A 23,597-nucleotide genomic window follows, 5' to 3' on the forward strand; every position below is an offset into this window, starting at 1 on the left:
TTTGAACCCAGAAATATCATTTTTTTTCACAGTTTTAAAACTATTTTGGAGGTATATTTTATAAATAAAATTCTTAAAGCATGTATGTGTATTACCTTAAGTTAAGAGGAAGGAACAAACAGAAACAGATTGAAAATTCTTATGCTAATTCAAAATCTAATTAGACAAAATTTCCAAAGTTACATTTCTTTCCACTTTTATATGTTAACTACGAAAAGGGTTCTAGCTAGACCAACTCGACAAAGAAAAACAATGAATATCATAACTTTTTCCCTCAGACACATCTAGATTTTATTTTTTATTATATCACAATCTATTGGTTTTAATATTCCTGAGAATTGATTTTTTGGGCCACATTTAGGTTTGTGTGGTAACACTTAAAATTTGTCCTTATGTCAGCATTTGTCAAAACACATAATTCTAGTTATTATTCTGGTTTTAGCAGGAAAACATTTATCTAATACTCAAACCCAGTAAGTTCTGCTTTTTCGGTATTCTCCTAGTCTCCTCCGGTTCTCCTTTTTAAAATAGTCATCATGATTATAATTAGGTGCAGTGTTTGTATTCCCAAAGATATCTCAATAAATAAATGTTGTCACTCAATAAATAAATTTTGAATGAATGATGGATGGATGGATGGATGAATAGTCATTTGTCACTTCCTTTTCTGGTGTTATATTACTAAATCACTAAAGAAGAAACCATGGAATCATATTTTTAAGGAAGAGGGACATGGTGTGTAGATATAATAAGTCTGTAGGCATTCTACAATTATGTAGGAACAATAAATAAACTGAAAGAGTATATGCATTTGAATTTTATTTTATCTCTTATATTCCAGGATGAGACCTTTATCTGAATATAGTCAATGGAACTGAAAGGATTTATGCTGAATTTATTTCTAAAATTCCTAGTATATAGAGTTTTTTTTTTTTAACCTTACACATGCCAGTTACTTTTCCTTTCACTCTTCTTTATGTAGCCATTTCTCTCAGAATACATTGTTCTTGGTGCCACTAATGTAAAAGTAAATGACAAATGCAACACCAATTAAATATTTATGGAATGTAACACTGAAATGGTAAATATTGTATTATGCTTTCCACTTGTCATTAGTCAGGAGATGTTGCTACATTCTGAAAAAATGATAGCCTAAAACAGCACCATATTTCACACACAAGATAAATTTGTCTTGCACAAACTGAAGTTCGGCCGACTTTAAAGATATTTCTTATTGCTGCTGTCCTTACTGCTTTTCAAGTCAGGGAGATCCTTATATTTGAATGGTAAAAACAGTCTGTTTAAATATAGTGTTTCTCATATATTATTTATTTAGCTGATCTCACAATGAGCTAAGAGTAAAATAAATTATTTTGGGTGAGGAGAGGAGGAGCATACTTTCTACATTTGTATCATTTCTTGAATTTGGTAGTGATTTCTTTTTTATGTACAGTAATAAACAAATATTTGGATAAACTCAAAACTACACATATTTTATGGTGTGTTAACAAAAACCAACAAAAATTTATAATGTCCAAAGAATTGCGCGTGAAATATATAGCTCTTCCCCACTTTAGGTTCAATTCAGAAGTCACTGATATGATTCTGTAGAGTGGCTAAATTTAAAGTGACCTCTCAATCTTTTCTAGGTTTCCATATGATATGCTAGACAGAGAAAACTAATATTTTCTATGAATTAACAGAGTTCACTTTGAAAGTAAGGACAGACCGCGAACATGACAAGAGAGCCAAAATTTCTGTGGGTGCTAGAGGATTCTGTGTGCACAATTTCATCCTTATAAGATGCTGTCCTTAATAAGAAAAAAGTACAATCACCTAGAAGGGGCTTTAGTAGATTTTATCTGTTTTGAATTTGCAGAATCAGGTTACTGCAATATCATGCTTTATCACATTACTATTATCTTTCTCTCCTAAAGGTAAACTGTTTTACTCTGTCTTCATTCACCACTAAATCAGGTTTAAATATGTCTTTAATTTCATGTATCCAATGATAAAATAAAATACTGATTTAAAATTTTTAGTTTATAATTTTCAATCCTCTAAAATATAAGCAATATATTTTTCTACAATGTGATAAAATCACATTAGTATTAAAAATGCTACCATTCCATCTCAGACAAAATGCATTTTATGAATATAATGCAGCTAGGAGTTAAGCTGTATTTGAAAAATGGTATGTAATTCATTGCTCAGTTGTGTTCTATAACCTAATAAAATAGCACTTTTATTACAAAGACATGTCCAAAAAGAAAAACGAATGTCACAACACATTTTATTTTGCCATATATATTTAAATGGTTGATTTTTTATGAAGCATACAGAGCTGGAGTATTTTTCTTTCTGACCCTGAGTTGCATATATATAGCTAGTACCATAATCAATTTCAAGGTACACAGAGAGGTAAAAATGTTCATAAAATGCAAATAGACACAGAAGTAGGACAGATAACTGCTACCGAATCATAACTGCAATGAACCTGGATTCGACAGGTTATGTTTTGCTAGATCTAGGGAATGCTTATGTGGTTAAACAGCCTTTTTAGTAGACATATGACAACATCTATTTTAGGAATCAGTTGGTAGCAGCTGTTCAAAAGAAATAAATAACCACATGTTTTTTTTTTTTTTTTCAGTGAAACAGAATATTGAAAATGCAAGTATTTCTTTGGTTAGCAGTATATGTCAAGAGTTCATAAGAAAAACAATGCTGAGTTATTTCTTGTCATTGGGAAATGAGTTAACAAATTGGTCCCTTAAAAGTTCAGAATTTTGTGGGGAAAAATATGGAGGGTTTAGCGGGAAATGGGAAGTAACTGTTCAGAATACAGGGTTTCTTTTTGGGGCGATGGAAATGTTGTAAAACTGATTATAACATTGTATGAATATACTCAACACTATTGAATTGTACATTTTAATGGGTAAACTGTAGGGTATGTGAATTATATCATAACAAAACTGCTATAAAAATTGTTGTCAAATGAATTGTTGTTTGGGATAAACTAAGTCAAAAGTTAGAAAATACGCTAACATAGCATAAGATTTGATACGATTTTTGTTTTCTCTAGGCTTCCTTAAATTAAAAACATGTGCAAACACTTTTGGTGCTAGTCCACATAGGAAATTCTTTGAATTTTCCAATTCTACCTAGGATGTCTGGAAATGTTAGTGAGAGAAAATGTCCATAATGGTGTTATTTGAGGTTTGACTTGACTCTATTGTAGTTTTAACTGGTATTAACCTCATAATTCAAACATTTATTTTGATTCATATTTAATATTTCAATAATGTTTATGCTTTATGATAAGATTTTGAGGCATTTCCTTATGTGTACAACACCAAAAATTTCAGGTTATCTTCCACCTTCTGTGAGAAAAGAACGATAAGTAAGACTCCTACTTATTCCATAACTGTGAACAGAAGCAGAAGCAACAGTAACCAAGAGACTTTTCGCTCCATCCTTTGGTGAACAACTGCTGGCTACTGCTCATCTTTACAATTTTCTAATAATTAGCGTGAGTTAAGTTAGGGCCCAGAAAATGTGGAACAGGTATTTTATTGATAGGTCTGTATCACTAACTATTATCATTGAACTTAACGTTTGTGTTTAGGAATCAGAATGTTCATTGCATAAAGACACACCAACTTAAAGATTATTGCATTAGAGAAGAATTTTAACTGGGAGCTCGGTAATCTAAAAAACTCGTAATGTGACTGTTGAAAAGAAGTCTGCCAGATGTACAAGCTTTAAGATTTGGGATATGATAAATCATACATAGCACATCTACTCTATTCTGTATCAGCTATAGTTTCTCAATTTGGCTCATTCCTCTATCCCAGTAGGGCCTCACTAGACTAGTTTTTTAATAGGTTGTCTATACCTGTACTGCCCTAATGGTAGCCACTGGCCATACATGGCTGCTTGAGTTTAAATTAATTAACAATAATAAAATTTAAAGTCTAGTTCCTTAGTTGCACTAGGCAACATTTTAAGTACCCAATAGCCACATGTGTCTTGGCTGGTGAAATGAACAGTGCAGAAACAGGAAACAGGACATTTCCATCATCAAATGTAACATTTGACAGTGCTGGCCCAGAGCTTTGCTGCTCTAAGTGTGGTCTACGGACCACAGCAGACTCGACCTGGGAGCCTGTCTGAAATACAGACTCTTGGTTTTCACTTCAGATCAGCTGAATCAGAACATGCATTTTAACAAGATCCCCAGGTAATTCTCGGCACATTAAAGTTTGAATAGTACAAGTCTGGACTTTCTTCAAATTACATGTTCTAGAATGCCGCTGAAGTGATCTTTTAAAAACATAAATGGGATTCTTTTTCATTGTTATGCTTTAATTTCTTCACTTTCTTCCCTATTGTCAAGTCTTCAAAAACCTCATTGGAGGCAATATAGTGTAATGGAGCCCTCAACAGTTTCCAGTCCAGCTTACATTATTCATTGACTTTAAGAGAGGTGCCTCTCTAAGCGATAGATTTGTTTGTTAAATGGTGGTAGTAGCTCACTGGGTTGCTGTGAAAGTTAAATCCGGTAATTCATTCACAGCTTCAAACACAATGCCTGGCACACTACGAGCACTCCACATGCTTCACTGTAGATATTTCACTTTTCTTTCTTTCTTTGCCTTGGATGACCTCTTCCCAAGGCGATCTCCCACTAACCATTCTAACATTGATCTCAGTAAACTGAATTCCTCTTTACCTTTTAAGTATTACCTGCTATATCAAGTTTTTCCTCAATATCTTCAGCTAGAGATAGGTATTTCCCTTCTTTTCTCTTCTACTTTTTTGCTTATGCGAACCAAACTGCTATGCACTGTTAAAAGTGTGTTTGCATACGTCTATGAGTTTCTAGAATGGAGAGCTAATTCTAACATCTATTGGAGTACCTAGAAAAAATGTTGACTTAAAAATGCTTATTGAAAAACCGCAAAAGTACCAGAAGGAAATTTAAGTGAATTTAAAAAAATACTTCGAGTAAATAAGGATTTTATAGGTCTAACATGAAATTCAGAAGTTATAAAAAAAAATTTGATAAATTTGATTACTCTAAAAATTCTATATGGTATATTCTATAACAATTATGAACAACGTTAATAAATTGGAAAAATATATAAAATACATGACAAATAATTCACATCTTTAATAAGTAAATGCTTGCAAATCACAAAAAGGAGAAAATTCCTCACAGAAAATGGGGAGCAACTAGGCTATTCACGCACAAAAATACAAATGGTCATTAAGTATATGAAAAGTTATTCAGCACTATTAATGATAAGTGAGAACAACAATACAATGTTTTAATTTAAGAGACTGGCAAGGGTTAAAAATATTGGTAATTGCATAAACAGGGTAATTTGGCTATGCTTTGCAAAATTTAAAACATGCCTATCCTTTGGCACAGCAAATTTCTATCAAAGAATTTGTTCTGATCAAAAATTTGATCAACTGAACACATGTATACACAAACACACACATGCATAAGAAAATAGTCACTGCATTTTGGGGAACTAGTTAATTAAAAAGTGATTAAATAAAATTATACACATAAGATGTTTAATGCGTAATAAGTGAGAAAGCCTAGTACAAAATGTGTTAAAAATCTGGAACCTTAGGTGCATACAAAAATATCTGGAAAGGTACACACCAAAAGTTGTTACCCATGCAAAAAGTTACATGATTTATAGTAATTAATTTTCTCTTTCTTTTTTGTCCTTCCTTTATTCTCTGAAATTTTTATGGGACTAGGAAAAACAAAAGTTAACAAAGCCTGCCCCCCCCCTTCTTTCCTCCCTCCATTTCAGAAGTTATTTGACAATCACGAGATAACTTTATCTTAGAGAAGAGGCGTGTTCATGCCACATCCTCATAACTTCTCTTAATCTTACCAGAAGGTGAGAAAGAAAATTCTGGGATAAAAATAATTCCTCAAACTTTTAAATTGTACTTATTTCTTAAGGCTTTGATGTTATACTGACAGTTCATATTAGAGAAGGAGACCTCTAAGGGAATGAAAAAAAAAAGTGTTAAGGTTGACTGCACTTGTGTTAAAGGTTGTGAGGTCAATGTAATGATGACATCGGTTTCCCCATTAATTCTGGGGTTTATCAGACTGATCTAGCTGTACAGGCAAGGGTCTCTTTTCTTCCTCTGCTTTACATGCACATTCAATAGAAAAGGACAACCTTTCCTGAGAGAAGTGACCTAGTTTTTTTGATCAAGGGTAAAGGCAGTATCTTCAGTCTCAAAAGATTTGTCATGATAACTGATGAAGAAATTAAATTGTTTACTGGATTTAAACAAAAACACACTACATTAGTGTGTTAGTCATTTAAGCGCAAGAAGACCAGTGAAAACTCTAAGTATATTTATGCTTAATTACAGCAGAAAAAATATGAGGTAATTCTTTGATGATGAAAGTAATTTTTGCTTGGTAACACCTGGATTGTATTGTCATAATTTTCAGCACAATAACTGGATGATAACAAATGTTCAACAAATATCTATAAGTAGGTAGATTAATCATAAAATTTATATGTTTCCATGTGGGGAAAACTAAAATCAAAGGGAAAATTTTCTAAGAGTGGTATTAGAAAGAATAAAAGAGGATGCTAACTATAAAACAGTGAAAACAGCCAATTTGAAAAAAATAAACTTGAGTTTTTACTTAGAAGTCCGATACTCAATTATATTCACTAATAAGTCCTGAAAAGAGTACAAGTCTCACAAGTAACAGTGATCTAATCTTACATTAAAATAATATTTTCCCGATAGTCACACAATGTTAATAAAATTAAATGGTATCAGAGCTGATAATGAAAATGAAAATATTTAACAATCTGTAGAACATAAGCACTTACGATCAGAAAGGATGCCCAATAAAACGTCAACAATACAGACACTGAATTCCAGCCCTGTACAGTATTTATCTGCTTGGCATGTACTACGGTTAGAGAATCCCCTACAAATGTGTATGCTTAATTTATTCCACGCCACTGATGACTGATACATTTCAGAACCATTTAATATTCTTTAGCAGCACACTGCTGACAAATATAAATAATTTATAAAGCTAACTAGAAGCGATTCTCCTAATGGCTGGTTATTTTCTAGCTGAATACTATAAAATCCATGTCTGAATACTGATTTTTCTTGTTGTAATATTTCTCATTTACCTTGAATGTTATAAAATAGCATAGCATTGTTTCATTAGTGTGTGATCTCGGCAAGTGACAACCCTGTCGGTACCGGGTTTGACAATTTTTACAAGAAGGTAGTTAAATTAGATTGAAAAATGACAAAAAGCTTCCATCTTGCTTTTATCACCGCTAGTGGCTTTATGAGGTGCTGCATGCGGCGCTGTGATGATGATAATGAGGCTGGATCCAGGGTCAGGGGGAAAGAGAGCCCTGATTCATTAGTGACGCTTGCCATGGTCAAAAGAATTGGAAGTAATAGTACGTAACGTGCCACATAGTTGCCATCCCTGACTCAGTTATCTCTAAAGTTCCTTCATGCTCTAAAATTCTATTTTTCTCTTAAATGTTGTGACTCAAAATGGTTATTTCACTTTCCAAAGTACATAATTTATAACTAAGGCGTATTATAGCTAATGATAGAAACTGGTTCACTGCACAAGCATCATACTATTCTATATATACAGCTCTGTAATACTCTTATTCAGTTACAGAATTTCATGGGGCATCACAAATCGCTTTGTAAACTTGAAAATGCATCACTGACTGTTGTTCTCGTTGGATAAACCACACAGCCTGTGATTTATCTCAGCGGACACCATTACCATTTTGATGTGGTAGGCCTTTGATTTAGAAGTAGATCAAAATCGGATGTGGTCATTTCTGACACCTTCAAAAGCCATCTCTAATAGTTCGAATGCTCATATGTGTCATAGTTAAATGTGCTCATAGTTAAATAAGAGGGATATAACTTCTATTTGCAGCTTCCGTCATTTGGGTTAACATCAATATTACATCAGAAAAGCTGAAAGATCCACATGTATGAACACGGAGATAGTCCTTTCATTGTTTTACAGATGTACGGTTCTCAGGACATGGTTCCTTGAGTGAAGATAATGGTATCGAGTGATGAGTTTTACATTTGGATAGCCAAGTTAGCTGAAAGATGTGTAACATCACAAGTAGCAGAGTTCCCTAATACCTGTGGTAGGGGTACGTGAATTATTTTGTGTACATGAAATGACAAAGAGTTACCCATGTTTCACGAGGGATAAGTCAAACACAAATGTCAAACACTAGCATCAGGGTCCAAGGATATAACTTGTTCTTTATGCAAATGCAGTGTTTTTACTTATCTAAATTCATTGAAAATTACTTAAAATATCCTGTGGGTTACACATTATTACTAAACCCTCCCCCAGAAAATACGACCTCAAAATATACTTCTCAACCAAATAGATAAAACCAAAGAAACAACGATATAACATTCAGACTTACAGACAAAATAATTCTGAAAATTTGTTCTTACCTATAAAATATGAAAGGAGTATCGCTAGGAGCACGGAGACCCCTACAGCACACAGGGCAGTACATTTCCAGCTACAGTACTTTGAAGACTTCTTGAATTTGAAAGCACTTCTTGATAGGGTGTTTCTAGGTAGTGGCCGAGTAGGCGGCGAATAAACAGAGCCAGATGCCATTGTGTATCCCGGGGTTGCAGTACTGAACAGTGGCGTTGTCCCTGTTCCTGTTTTGAATAGGAAATGCCTGTGGAACAGGAGAATATCATTATACATTACCAATATCAATATGCAAATATGTTAAAGTGTGGAGACACAGACAGCTACGTATTAGCTCTCCTGTCTTTTAATCACTTATTTCATATAATTAAAAATAGAAATTAAGAAAAATGACGCTGATGAAAGAGACTGATTTGTAATGTATACAGCAGTATTTATGCACACAAGTGATTAGCGTGCCTTTAAATAGACCTCCTGAGAAACTATGAAGTTATTCTGATTATAGCATTTCCTGCACAAAGCCATTTTGAAACTTCTCTTTATGAAGTGCCTTAAAAACACCTTTACATTTTGCTTAAGAAAACGAATCTTACTACTTTATAGCTACGTGTGTATTTACTATTTTATGAGAATGTGTAGTCATATAATCATAAGAATGCATGAGCACATTGATATTCTGCAGACTGATCTATTTCCTGGATGTCCATGAAACATTGTAATTCTCCCCTACTAACCAGCACTATCAAGCTTGGACTCAGGCAGCTGGTCAGTTCTGGAGGTGGGCAAACCAATTTTATTTTTAGGTTATGTCAAACATAACCAGGAAGGTAAATCTGCTGGGAGGTGGGAGGGAGAAAAAGGAAGGAATCACAGAACATTTTCTTAAACCAACTTAAAGAAATGAAGGAGTCAGCGAAGCAGGATCTAGATCAAATATAGAAAGCTTCCTGAACAACTGAGCCATAAACTGCAGGGCGAACTGCCTCTAAAAGTTTTATGCTCTCTTCCTTTGAAAATGATCAAACAGAAATTGAGTGATCACATGACAAGAGTGCTGTATGAGGAATTCTTTTAAAAAAAGTGACTAATTTTAAGATTCCTGTTAATGATAACCCTAAGTCCCCAGATTTTTTTTAAAAAGCACCGTGTTTTTATGGTTTACATTTCATGATTATGCTAGTAATTCATAGTGTATTCAGTTTGTGTCTTAACAGTTATCATTAGTTCCCTAACAACATGTTCAATGAAGTCAATGGACTTGCTCTTTCATTCATATTCAGATTATAGGTTTCCTAGAATACTCTCCCGTGGTACAGTATAGTCTTTATGCAAGATTATGTTAGATGGTGCATACTTGAATATTTTAAAATTTAATACTCATGTACTTATTTTAAAGTGCATTAAAAATGGATTGAATATATCAAATTAAAGGGCCAAAAAGACAAAACTCAGAAGTTACACTGCTGAGGTTCAAATCCTGCTTTACTACTCACCGTTGGGCCAAGTTACTTAACCTCTTTCTGGGTTTTGGTGTTCCCATTAATCTGTAATACTATCTACCTCTCAGAAGTTGCTATAAGGCTTATATGAGTTAACATTTACTGTAAAGTGCTTAAAATAAAGCAAGCACAATGTTGAGTGTTTGATAAATTAAAGAACCAAACTCGTGGTTTTATGTATATTATCACCTAGAAAGGATAATCAGGTATTTAGTTACAGTCCACTTCTAGAAAATTAGTAAGTGAATAACTAACTGGGTAGCTGGTATACAGACATGGCGAAAGTCACAAAAGTTTGTCGAAAGCAGCTGTAGCAGAAAGAATTCAGGATTAGAGATCAGAAGATGTGAGTTTAAGTTCTTGGTCTTTCATTTTCTAGGTATGGATCCTAGAAAGCTTTAGGGGTGTGTGTGTGTGTGTGTGTGTGTGTGTGTGTGTGTGTGTGTGTGCAATCTGTATAATGGAACTAATTATTTACTTATGTCACAAGGTTGTAAATCGGCTAATGCATCTAAAAATGTTTTATCAACCACAAAATTAGAACGTATGCAAATGACAAGTTACTACTTCTATAAATTATACAAGAAACTGTTCTGTGAATCCATTTTCCCCGTGGAACTACTTTATAAAGCAAATTTAAAAGTTTATAGCCTGAATTAAATGCTATGTTGGAAGCAGAATTTTTAGCACCTACTACCATATTCATATTCAGCAAGGTTATTAAGAATATGGGCTCTGGGACTAGACTGTCTGGGTTAAATCCAGACTTCATCTCTAATTAGCTGGGTGAGCTTTGGCAAGTCAGTTAAATTTTCTGTGTCTTGGTTTTATCATCTGTAAAATGGGAATAATAATAGTACCTCTTACATAGGCATTTTATGAGTATTAAATGAAGTAACATAGAGGAGGCGTTTACATATATTACATGTTAGTATATAACACAAGATAAATGGTCAATAAGCATTAGCTATTTTTCTTCCCAAATTCATTTATTGGAATCTATATCCCAAAAGACCAAAAATTATCATTTGAAGACTTTAAATAAATCCCAATTCAAAATGTAACAGCCTCAAAACCAATGTATATGAAATGAACTGCCCGATTTACAAATTTGATATTGGTGATTTCATACACGGGCATGTATTGTGTCTTGGTGAGAAGATGCACTATCACACCTAGGAGTCACCTGGTCATTTAGATTAGGCGCAGGCATACTTTTTCTGTAAAGGACCAAACTGTAAATATTTTAGGTTCTTCTGGCTATACCATCTCAAATCTGCTGTTATCTCATGACAGTGACAATACCTGAATGCTTGAGTGTGGCTGTATTCAAATAAAACTTTATTTATGGACTTTAAAATATTATTCCATATGACTTCCCCATGTCATGAAATATATATTTTTTTTCAGTTACTTAAAAATATAGAAACCATTCTTAGCTCCTGATCACTACAAAAACAGGTGACAGGCTGGATTTGGCCTATGAGCTGCAGTTGACCCTCTAGTCTAGATTCTCACTTTATTTTTTTTAGGATTATACATGAAGAGCGAGCAAGAGGCTCGGCAGACCACAGCAACAGACTATTTCTTCACTGCCACCAGAAAAGATTAAAAATGCATTCCAAAGGATGCACATCCACTCCTTCTGGAGAAGGTGAATGTCAAGTTGGACGGGTAAAGGTAACTGGGCAAAGATCCCACAAAAACTCTGTTCCCTTTACTCTCCATCATACCATTATGTTTATTTTATTCAAAACGTTTCTTACAATCACGTATGCTCTTGTTTATTTGTTTATGTGGTGGATTAAAATCTTAAAATACTATTTTAAGTGTTTTTTCCTTCTGAAATCCCTCCCCCCACCTTTCTGTCTCTGCTTTGTCTCACCTCTCTTAATTCTAGCAGCCGCTTTACTGCACTGCCTCCAGGACAGATAAGACAAGATGAGAAGTAGAAATAGCCTGAGTGTCTTGCTGGTTTTTCAAGCCTAGTCTACTGGGTGAAATGGAGTGGACCAGGGTATAACCATTATGTCTGGGAAAAATACGGTGTGAGATAAAACGGGGTTTTCCTCCAGACTACTAGATTATCTTTAGGATGAGGGCAGGAAGAGAACCAGGGGGGAGCTGATGAGTGCAGAGGACTCCACAGGGCCCAGAAAGAGAAGCTTGCCCTCCGCTTTGTGGCAAGTCTGGGGAGGTGGCAAGAGGCCACAGAAGTCTAAGGCTCTCCCTACCATGTCCATGCCATGCTTGAGGGCACAGAAACAGCAGACAGAGCTACCTGATGACGCTATGCACACAGACACAAGCGGCATCTGAATGGCAACAAGTGTGTAGGTCAGTGGCCAAAGACAGGCTCTCTTGCCCTTAGTGTTTGGTACCAGGAAGAACCTCTGGGGAAAAGTAGAAATGGAAAGGATTTGGGATATAGCCAAAATGTTAGAAAGAAACAAAATTTAGGAGATAAAGATTCCCCTTAGACTAGAAAGCTTTCTCATTAAGAATTAGGAAGAGGGAAAGGGGGGAATGAATGAGGCCAGAAGATCCGCCATGCCTCACAGACAGAGGCCCTTCTCCTGGCTCTCCTGGCAGAGTCCTGGAGAGGTAGAGACCAGGCAGAACATCGGGAGGCCAGGGGACATCTGAGACCCGCAGGGGTGATAGGATTCCACGGAGAACACTGATGTGTGAGTGGAGTGTGTGTGGCGCAGGTACAGAGAGCTTCCCTGAGGTTCCTGGGTCTCAGAATTATCTGTATGGAGCAGAAGTACTTCTATGGCTTCAGTAGTGCAGAAATGGCAGAGTGTGCCACTGGACCAGAAGAGGCCACACAGACAGGAATGCAGGCTCCTTCAGCAGTGACATGGAGACTAGTAAGAACACATAGCATGAACACTCAATGTCTTGGCGAAGAAGACCCAAGCATTTGATGGGCCCTGCTGTGCTCACAGTAGCAAGTAAGGGAGTGAAGTAGGGAGGGAGAGACACAAATTGTTTGAGTAAAGTTTCTAGGAAGAGGGCTTCAAATAAAATATAGACAGAAACGTTTAAAATATAAAGTTGTTTAGCATATCGCACTGATGGATAAGAATGATATAAATATTCATCACACAAATGTATTGACTGTCTTTTCCCACGAGAATGTAAACTCTATGGTCTTATTTGCCTCTAGGTATTTTCAGAACTTGGAAAGTTCCTGGCACATAATAGTTGTTCAATAAACATTGTAAAATAAATAAAATGGTGACCATTGTGCTGATGTGAAAAGTCAGTCTTGGAGAAATTAAGTACCCCGGACAAGGACTCTCTGCTAATAAATAAATGACTAAATAAAATAAAGATAAACAAAAGTTGTAAATTATAGGAAAATGTTTTATAGCTTTATTGAAAGTGGTTTGAGTCATTTCTTTTTGGGAAGTGAAGTCTGAACATAAGCCTGTGGGACTCTACTGTATGATCTTAGCCTGACGTTAAAGAACATGTATCTACTTACTGTGTGCAAGCCAATGGGCTACACACATGCCGACTTCAAATTAGACAGCTCCGTTTCGGTTTCCAAAATTTGTGTTATCAATACATGATGTCTGTCCGTTTTAGTGATACTGGTAAAGAACTCTTTGAAGAACCAGGCTTGAATTGCTACAAAATTATTTTTCTTAGAGCAATATGCAACTTTGGAATATTGTTGAAAACAAATATGATGATATTCAAAAATACGCTATTCATCAATATTAGTGGGACTGAAGACAGCTTTACCTTAAAGGCATTTCTAACGTACTCAATACACAAATTTACTCTTGTTGCAAAAAAAAACAGAATTTAATTGTATTTGTTGGCCGCTGACTTTAAATCAAATTAGTGCTTTGGATATATGTCCATAATAAATACAAAAACATTATAAAACACTGAAAGGGAAGCCAAGTCACGAGTGCACTGTATTTCAAAATCACTGGTCTTTGCTATTTTCAGACAATTTTCCAGTATGTCAGTAAAGAACTTGTAAAGATTGTTTATGTTGATGTATTTGGAAACCAAATAGTGCCATCCATGTGAAAATAATTCCTTTAGGTAAATGAGGCCTCAAAACAGATATGCTAAAATGCATACATAAAGATCTCTCAGACAGAAATTAGAAGAGTAGAAAAGGACTATGGCAACATGCGTCCTGTAGAGGAGAACGTCTGGTGTCATGTTCGGTAGGAGTCTTGTTGTTTTTTAGGTTCAGACAGGAAGCTTTCTTTCCAAAGTCAGCAATGTCCTTTCTACTGCACTGCAGAAAATATCAAGCACTGACAAGTGTGTCTGGTGACTAATGCATGTCCTTAAGCCCGCGACTTCTTTTTAACCGTTTCAACATCTCACACAATGCTTAGGACACGTCTAGAACTCCACGAATGTTTAATGAGCAAACAGATAAGTGAATACTGCAATTTAACTATGGGAAAATCATACAATGAATTCTTGAGAAAATGCTTTTATCGCCTAATTCACTCACTATACGGCACATATATCTGTGTGCCATTACAGTCTTTCCCCATCCTGTGACTCTCTGCCTACAGCCTTGGGAATACGCTTCTCATGTATAAAATATTCTGCAAAAATTACTATCAGAAACATATGGTTTTGACCTGGCATCCGCATGAGGCTTGTAGAATAAAGACAGAAATTTTCTTTACTTCTCAGACCATATTTGGGAATGAAAAACGTGAATCCTGTGAGAATATTCCCCATTGAATCCGGCAATAAAGCAGCAGCAGCGGCTCCTTTTTAACACGGAGCACACTGGAGCAGGCCGATTCCGTTCTGATGTTTCCAGCGACGCCCTGCGTGACGCCCGCCTCCAGTTCCCCAGCTATCTGTGCCGCTGCTCTCACTCTGGTGATGAACTAGACAGGCACACACTTGAAGAGAGACTATCAGAGACTGAGATGAGGAAAATCAATTTCAAAGCCCCGAAGACAGTGGGTGCAGAAGGTCACTGAACACTAACAGTTGCTTTGCGGCTGCGGAATCTTGAGGGGGATCCTATTTAACAACAACAGCAACCAGGCAAGAACTGTGCGACGGCGTGGCGTCATTAACTGCGATGCCATGTCACAGAGAAAAGGGGGATGCGAAGGACTGCTCCATGATGAGCACAATTAACACCTGCTTGTTTTTCTTCTTAAGCAGAAAGATCTGTTTCTTTGTCAGCCTGCCTTCCGACCAACATTTTCATTTTGGCTCCCACCTTCTGTTCTGGCTTATACTTCTAACCGATTTTCTGATGTTATCTTTCTATGGGTCATGTCACAAATTTAAAATCAGTAGGGACAAAGACTGAATTTCCTCATCTTTCTGGCTGTCCCCATTCCCGCCCTCAGGTCCCGGTTAGTAACGCTATCCTTTAGGTTTCTCTCCCGGTGGACGTAGGGGTAATTTTCAATTACTCTTGTCTCCTGTCTGCCCCCTCCTCCCATCCAGCATTCAGCCTGTCAGAGGATCTCGCACTATTTCCTTCACAGCGTTTCTTTCTCTTCTTTTTTCCTTTGTCTTTTTTGTGTCAGGGTAGAGGAGTTCTTCTGAGTTCTTATACCTCAACTTCTCCCTTTAAATCTACTTGGCAGAGGCAGAGAAGAGGCGAAAATAACATTTTCATTTCAAATTTTCTTCTACTCTCAAATGAAATGTCATGTTTTAAATACAGGCCCTACATAGTACACTGAATTACTTCTATAGGTCCAGTCATAATATCCATCTACTCCTATGTTTTAGGTCACTTACAATTGCTTCTTATAATTTCTATTTTTCATATCATAACCTAGCAGGTATGTTTTGTTCATTCATAACTCTTCACTTTTGTTTGATTTTGCCTTTAAAAGTAATAGCCACAAAATTTATTATCATAAAATATTTAGTGGAAAAATAATCACATCTTTTTGGGTAAATATAAATGTGTCTGCCTATGTTATGTCATATAGAATATCAACATATTGATGCTCATGTAAAAGATCCTAACATCAAGTACAAAATTAAATGAATAATATATAATTAAATTGTAAGCTTAAAGGGTTACCAGGAAGCAAATAAGTTAATAGTAACCTTTTGTTCAGGAGGTTAATATAATCACAGTATTCTTCTAATATCAAAAACATGGTTTAAAAAGTTGGAAATTATACAGAGCAAAATGAAAAGCACCCCTGGAAAATGTTTTACAGCATCATTCAAAGTGGTTTGAGTCATTTCCTCAATGGGATATTAGGACAGAAAATAAAAGTCAAAAGGAAAGTGTGTAACCGCTGAAAGAAATTTTAATTAGATTAAGTTCATAACTGGTTATCTTTATAGAAAGGGTTTTTTTCTTCCATCTTTTATGCAGTGTTAAAAACCCTTTTAGAGATTAAAAAACAAAGTAAATGATTAGAATAAAAGAGTACAGTCATTCAGCTTCTGTCCCTAAGCCACAGTCAAAATCTTTATTAGTGTCATACAGACACCTGGAAAGATATTTCTATTGCATATAACACATTATATCTTATAGGGAGAAAGGTTCTACCGCACAGAAATGCTGATGCTTTCTTCCTTCCTCTTTCTTACATTCTTTGCTGAACAAAGAGAGTAACGTATGTCAAAGTACATGTGAAATGTTTAAATAAAATGTCTTGATGTCCTGCCTTCTACTTGTGTGTCTAGGCAAAACAATAAAAAATTTACATAGAATATAGATTGCTTGTTTCAAATTAGAGGCTCTGATTTCAAAGACAATAAGTCAATGAGAAGAAAGATTGGCTATATTTGGTCAAATCTGCAACCTTTCCAGAATCCAAAGTTCTCACTTAAGAGCTAAGGAAATTTTAAGGTATAGGTTTCTTTTCCTTCAGGCAAAATATAACTTCCGGGATTTAAGAGGCTTATTAAAGGTCTCACAAGATTTCCTCAACATCAAACGACTCTTCCAAAATGACATTTTCAGATCTAAAGCAAATGAATCCCACACTTGTGGATTAAATTTACCTGGAAATATATGAAGGCTAAAATTAACTACTGAGTTCAAATAGTTTCAGTCACTTGATAATGCCAAAACAATGGACAGTTTGCCTAGAATTCATTTGAAGATAAAATACTTTTTAAAAATTGTCCACATATACAAAATTTAATTATTGTGTATTATTTTTCTTCGATGCTGCCCATTACCACTCATTTAATTACTAGTGGTATATAACTGAGAGTATATATATTTAATATTGTAAAGGTTAAAACAGCCCAAAATATTTGTCAGTATATATTTGAAAGAAATGATATGCTTGAAAGATGACATTAACTATTATCTAAACATTTTGAACACCTGTGCTTCATTATCACAGTCTTTAGAATTTTCACTAGCGAATTCTGAATTTTAAATCCATAGCCAACTGGATTATCTGTTGAATATATATTTAACAATGTGTTTATAACTAATTAACAGGCTGAAAAAGCAGTTTATTTAAATGATATACTTTAGATAATGATGCAAGAAAATACAAAATTCTGGCAGGTATTCAATAGAAAACTAAGGAAAGTAAGCCTATATAAAAAATTACCTGTTCTTATTCAATGCTGAGTTCCTGTTTGTTTTCCTTACCTTTTAGCAACTGATTCTCAAAAGATACCCAGAGACAGCTAGTACAATTACCTACTGTGCTTAAATACTTAGCTAGTAGAGAGACATCTGCATCAGTTGAGGATGACGGCCCTCAGAAGCTCTGTAAGATTCCCAAGCTAAGAGACTGCAGAGGCTGCTATGACGTTTCAGGGGGAAGCTCACCCACACTAGCATCTGCATAAGACTGCAAAAGGTATTCACTCACCCCGCACCGGAAAACAGTTCAACCAGACTGATTATGGGATCACGGGAGTTAGTAGGTCTTGTGAACTTATGTAGTCAAAGGTTAGGTCACCAATATGAGCTGAAATGTACTTAGAGATCATTCCATACATTAAAGCGGTGGTTCTCAAACTTGAGCTTGCACTTGGATCTCTTGGAAGGCTTGTTAAAACAGAAGGTCCGGGGTGGAAGCCCAGCAGTGGATGTTACTGGTCCAGGACCTGCACTTTGAGAACCTCTGCAGAATGGTGATTGGCATATTAGTTTCTTGGTTTCCATTTAACTTCAAGACTAGCATCCAGATTGTATAACAAATCAGAAAATCAATTCTAAAGCCTCCTGCTTAGAAAGTCCCTGCTGGCAGGTTACTTCAAGTAGTCCATTTAGAACAAACAGAATTTGTACAACGTGAGGCTCGATCCATCTGACCTCAGCGTCAAACGGCTTAAATTTTTTGTTTGTTTGTTTTATGTCATCTCCTTCCTTTATTGTTCTTCTCTTTCAATTTCACCTATCTGTTCAAAACTCAGTTTCCTCAATCCTTTCTAAATTTCATTGCAACTTTGTAAGTATCTACCATGTGAATTGGCCTTTATCTCCAAATGACACACCAGTATCTGTTCTCTTTTGGTTCCTTGTTTTCTGTATTTGTATCAATATTTCCATGTGCTTATAAAACATTCATCAATACACTATAATTCCACAAGCACCTTCTTTAGGGGTTCTCTTTCTTTTCTCTTTGAACTAAATACTTAGAATTGTGAGCCATGTAGAAGTCTAGCTGATAATTCACCCTGTGTAGTTACAACTTCCCAAAAAGTTTGTTTCACTATTTTCTTCATATAGATCATATTATTTCTCTACTTTTAACCTTTCTGGCTGGAGTAGTTGTTCATATATTCTTTTGTCCTTTAAAAACTTTGCTTCAATGTATTAAAATCTATATAGGAAGGAAAGAGCTTCCTCTACTCATTTCTTTTATCTACTTTCAATTCTAAATATTTTCAAAGTGTTGTGCAAACACACACACACACACACACACACAAACCCACATACACAACCTCCTTACCCCTTTACGCATGTGCTATTCTGAAGAGAAGGAAAAGAAAAGTATTTTTTCTGCACGACATGCCTTTTCCTCAACTCGTTTTCCTTTGTAAGTTGCTGAGGACAAAGCAATGACAATTGAGGTGATGTTTCTAGCACTGGTCAGAGTGGATGCACTACCACATCCTGACAAGGGTTGTAGAGGTGGTAGCTCTGACCTGCAATACAGCAGCAGGAAAAATTCTCGTACTGAGGTTCAGAGGGAGCAGAATTCCAGCATAACCGAAAAGAAAATCCCACACTGAATCTCATTACTATAATTAAAGAGAAAGTTTTTCTTTCACCTTTTAGATGCCATTTTAAAACACACTTTCAAAGGTGGACACAGGAGAACCTAGAAGATTACTTAACTGGTATGAGTAAAGTCAAAAGTATTTGAAGGACCAGTTTTTAATTAACTTTTTTGATAACCACTTCTTTGATAACCACTTCTAATACCTGACAAAAGCTATAACAATAAAAAATAGCAAATAAAATCTAAAAACTGAAAAGGCTTATCTCAATGGCTCATAAAAAGGTGGAACCTTTAAGAAATAATACAGTTCACCTAGAGTGAGTAACAATAAACTAAACTTAAAACCTTTTTCTCTTTGCATTTTGTTAATTTGATTTCTGCTAATTTTCAAATAGGATGAGTCTAGAAAAGGTGCGTGTGCCATGCCTGTGTATGCGTGTATACATTTTCTAAGAATTGGCCAGGGCTTGTTCAAAATGGATTCAATATTTTGCTTCCAATATAAAGGTATTATTACTACAAATTTAATTGAAAATGTTTTATAGTAATACATGATGTACCCCTGAATTGTGAAAATATTTTAGACTTCTACTAATTAAAATGACTCTTTTATTTAAATAAACTTTAAAATAATTATGGTACACACTTTAAAAAAATATTTTAAACAAGAAAATGAAAACATCCCCCAAGTGAGTAATCAACATTAGAATGTAAATTATATATTTTGATGAAAAACAAAAGAACAAATATTTAATGATTCTAGCTGCGACACAGTGAGTTAGTGAGACTGATAAACTACTTCTTTGTGCTGATAGCATGTTGTGATCTCAAATCTATTACACTCTTGAACTGATGTGCTATTATCTTTGGACAACTTTCACGCCAGGTGATCCCAGCAAGAAAAATGTCTTAAATGAAAAGCTTATAAACAAGATACATTTCACGACTGTTACCTGAATTAATATAAGCTATTAGTGGTTGTACAAAAAGTGGTTTGAGGCGAAAATTGTTTTTAATATTTTACCAAAAAATTGTAATATAAATGTATTAAATTATGCATTTTAGCAATTACCTCTTTATTAATTTGTAATTATATTAAATACACAAATATGTTCACGGTAAGTACAGTAATATGTGTTAATTGATCTCTGAAAACTGGAAGGAGGAATTCTAGAGAGTATTAAGATAATTTGTGGGAAATATATTTTAAAGAATTCTTTATTATCTTCCACATTTACTTTTCAGTTGTAACTGAGATGTATATATAATATAAAATTTAAGTATAACCACAGCTGTATAAAACACATAGGGTTATAGCAGGAAGGAAAACATTTTTATTATGACTCATTTTAACTTAGATGTGTCTATAATCAAGCACCGAATCATGTTACAGAGTTTGTTTGGGAGCATTAAGAACTGAATGACAACTGAACAATTTAATTCTGAAAATATGTCGGAGTTTTCTTTACCATTATCATGAAGGTTAAAATAATTTAACAGTCTTCATTTTACATTTTGGATATTTCAATGGCATAGTCATCAAATGCATGAGTTAGACTACATCTTTTCTTACAGGTTTTAAGATATTAATTATAACTACCGTTGGCAGTTATTACATACTAAATAAGTTAAAATTAAAATGGAAATGATAAAGAACATCTTAAAATTGCTATGTGCTATTTGAATAAGGCTTAATCTATTTAATTATTAATTCCTTTAATTATTGATGGCCATCTATGCTTAAAATTGTTCAGTCAAGTTCTTTCTATAAATTTGAGAAGTGTGATCTAGATAAAGAATTTCAGGTATAGATATAAGTATGTGAAGAACAAGAGAAGTTCAGGGTTGTAAGAGATGTTGAAGGTATCATAGTCAATCAGATGTGTGATAGTGAGCAAGAAATAGTTAACAAAACAAAACAAAAAACAACCAGTACAAAGAGTGGGAAGTGGTTAAGTAAAACTTATTGAACACCTGTTTACCTTGTGCAAATATTACCTAATTTAAACTTCACAAAATCCCCACTCTTTGTGTACGTGTTTAAAATCTACTTTTTTAAATGAGGAAACTGAGACTTAATATGTCAAAGTTTATTTAGGAACAAAGCCAGGCCTTTTTTGTCCTAAAATTCTGTTGTTAACCAGTTACATAATATTGCAGTAGTCTCTAAATGAGGTATATACCTTATCTTGTTTAAAACACACTTCTATTTGTAAGTATCATCTATCTTTTAAGCTTTTATAATATTTAATACATTGATGATGGTGGAGCCTACACTCAGCCCTTTTGTTGGAGAGTCACTAATGGCTATGAGCTCTCCTGAGAGAAGAGCAAGAGTTCGCCAAGTAGAGGAGTCGATAGTAATGTCCTCGCCTTTTAGATTTTGCAGGTTGTGTATGACTAAATACAAGACTTTTCATAATACTTAGGAATGAGTTGTGGAGTAATTTTGAAAACCTTTTTTAACCACATAATGGTTAGCCAGTTAGCTCATTGCAAAGTACCTAAAAGAGTTATAAACCTTAAAAATGAGTAAAATATATAAAAAGAAAGTTTCGAATTTGCTGATCTTTTCTGTAATAAAAAATAGCTGTTATTACTATGCTACAAGTTGAAAAAATTATTAATCTGTCTCTTCAAGGTATAGGTAGTATTCAAGAATGAATAAGAAAGTATTGCTTCTCTAAACATACTCTTAGTACACAGAGAATATTTTTAAAACTTACATTTGGAAATATTCCATCAATATACGATTTTGTTGCCAAGAACAATGATAGACATCTATAACAATTTTCAATTTTCTAAAATGCTTAAAAGCCTGCAAAACATGGTATTTTAGTGGCCTTTGTTCTTATTTATTTAAAAATGTGAAAATGCAATAACTTTCAATTAGTTTGCTAGAACATCAGAGAAATTAGCCAGATTTCTAAAAAAGTCGAACTCAGAACCAGAGGAGAGAACGGTGGTTGCTGGGGGTAGGGGCTGAGAGCGGGGGTGGTGGTGGTGGTGGGGAAATGGGGAGATGTTGGTCGAGGGTACAAATTTTCAATTATAGGATGAATAAATTCTGGGGATCTAATGTACCGCCTGGTGGTTACAGTCAGTAACACCGTATTTATACTTGAAATTGCTAAAAGAGTAGACCTTGAGTGTTTTTAACACACACACACACACACACATGCACACAAAAGATAACTATGGGAGGTGATGCATGTGTTAATTAATTTGACTGTGGTGATCATTTCATAGTGTGCATGTATATATATATATTAAATCATCACGTTGTACAGCTTAAAAAATCATGTTGTACAACCCGAATATATATAACTAATTGTCAATAGAAAGTTTATATAAATATTAGACAGGACAGAAACACTTAAGATATGATTCATATTAGATAAATAATTATCTTGTAAATTTATATTTAATAAATAATTTATAAAATGAACAAAATTAATATTGAAATATTATTATTTAAAAATATTATTTATTTCATTTTATCCTTTCAATTTTTATATATGCATGACATTATATATAAGATTAGTACATTTTTACATCTGTAACATTTATAATTTAACAAATACATGTATTTTGGGATCGAATGATTTTTTTTCTTTCAGGTATAACAGAAAAAATCTAGAGACACTAGAAGAAAAGGTAATGAACTTAGAAGTTGTGATCTAAGATCTAGACAAGAGCTAACACTAACTAGTCATGTGACCTCAGGCAGCTTATTAAATGTCAATTGGTCTTTAAAAGAATGAAAAAGCAAAGATAAAAAGAATGAAAAAGATTAGATAATTTAAGATTAATTCCAGTTAAGAAATTTGTTCTGGAATAGAGTTCATTTTTTTTCTCAACAGGCACAACTTCTCCAGGTCATCTCTAACTTGAGTTTTTCATAGTAGCACATTATAAGACTTCCATAAATATCTGCTGAACGAATGAATGCATTCAGGCTTTATTTTATGAAATACCACTATCCCACCTCAGAAAGTTTTCTCCCCCATATTATTGTTGTTACTTTTTTTTTAAAAAAAATTCTGTATTTGAAAATTGACTTCATAGTTCATTTCCTCTAGGAAGTCACATCAGTGAAACTGAGAGTACAGTGATTATTCTCACAATACAAAAATACCTATCTCCAAAGCAGAAAAAGCTATTGTTTACAAAAATTAGTTGACTTGCAGGTTCTTGGAAGTTGTCATTTTCCTTCATAAATACTAAATCAATGATTTTACCTTTAAATGTGTAGCATAAGAGAGGAATAAAGAAAAGCAGACAAAATAAAATGCCAGGCACTTTATATATGACGTTTCAATGAATCCTTATCAAATTTTAGTGAAATATTATCAAACCCATTTTATATATATAAAAAAAACA

The 23,597-nt window shown here is 34.4% G+C and overlaps 1 protein-coding gene across 11 annotated transcripts in view; it reads right to left on the minus strand.

The window, feature by feature from the left end:
* The window catches only part of TENM3 (teneurin transmembrane protein 3), a 766,204-nt gene that overhangs the window by 136,972 nt on the left and 605,635 nt on the right, over window positions 1-23,597 (minus strand). For all 11 annotated transcript variants that reach the window (XM_036228685.1, XM_036228689.1, XM_036228687.1 and 8 more), the window contains one exon: window positions 8,539-8,777. In XM_036228685.1, coding sequence (XP_036084578.1) covers window positions 8,539-8,777 — 239 coding nt within the window. The remainder of the gene's footprint in view (window positions 1-8,538; window positions 8,778-23,597) is intronic.

The sequence above is a fragment of the Rousettus aegyptiacus genome, unplaced genomic scaffold, assembly GCF_014176215.1.
Source record: "Rousettus aegyptiacus isolate mRouAeg1 unplaced genomic scaffold, mRouAeg1.p scaffold_m13_p_11, whole genome shotgun sequence".
Lineage (NCBI taxonomy): Eukaryota > Metazoa > Chordata > Mammalia > Chiroptera > Pteropodidae > Rousettus > Rousettus aegyptiacus.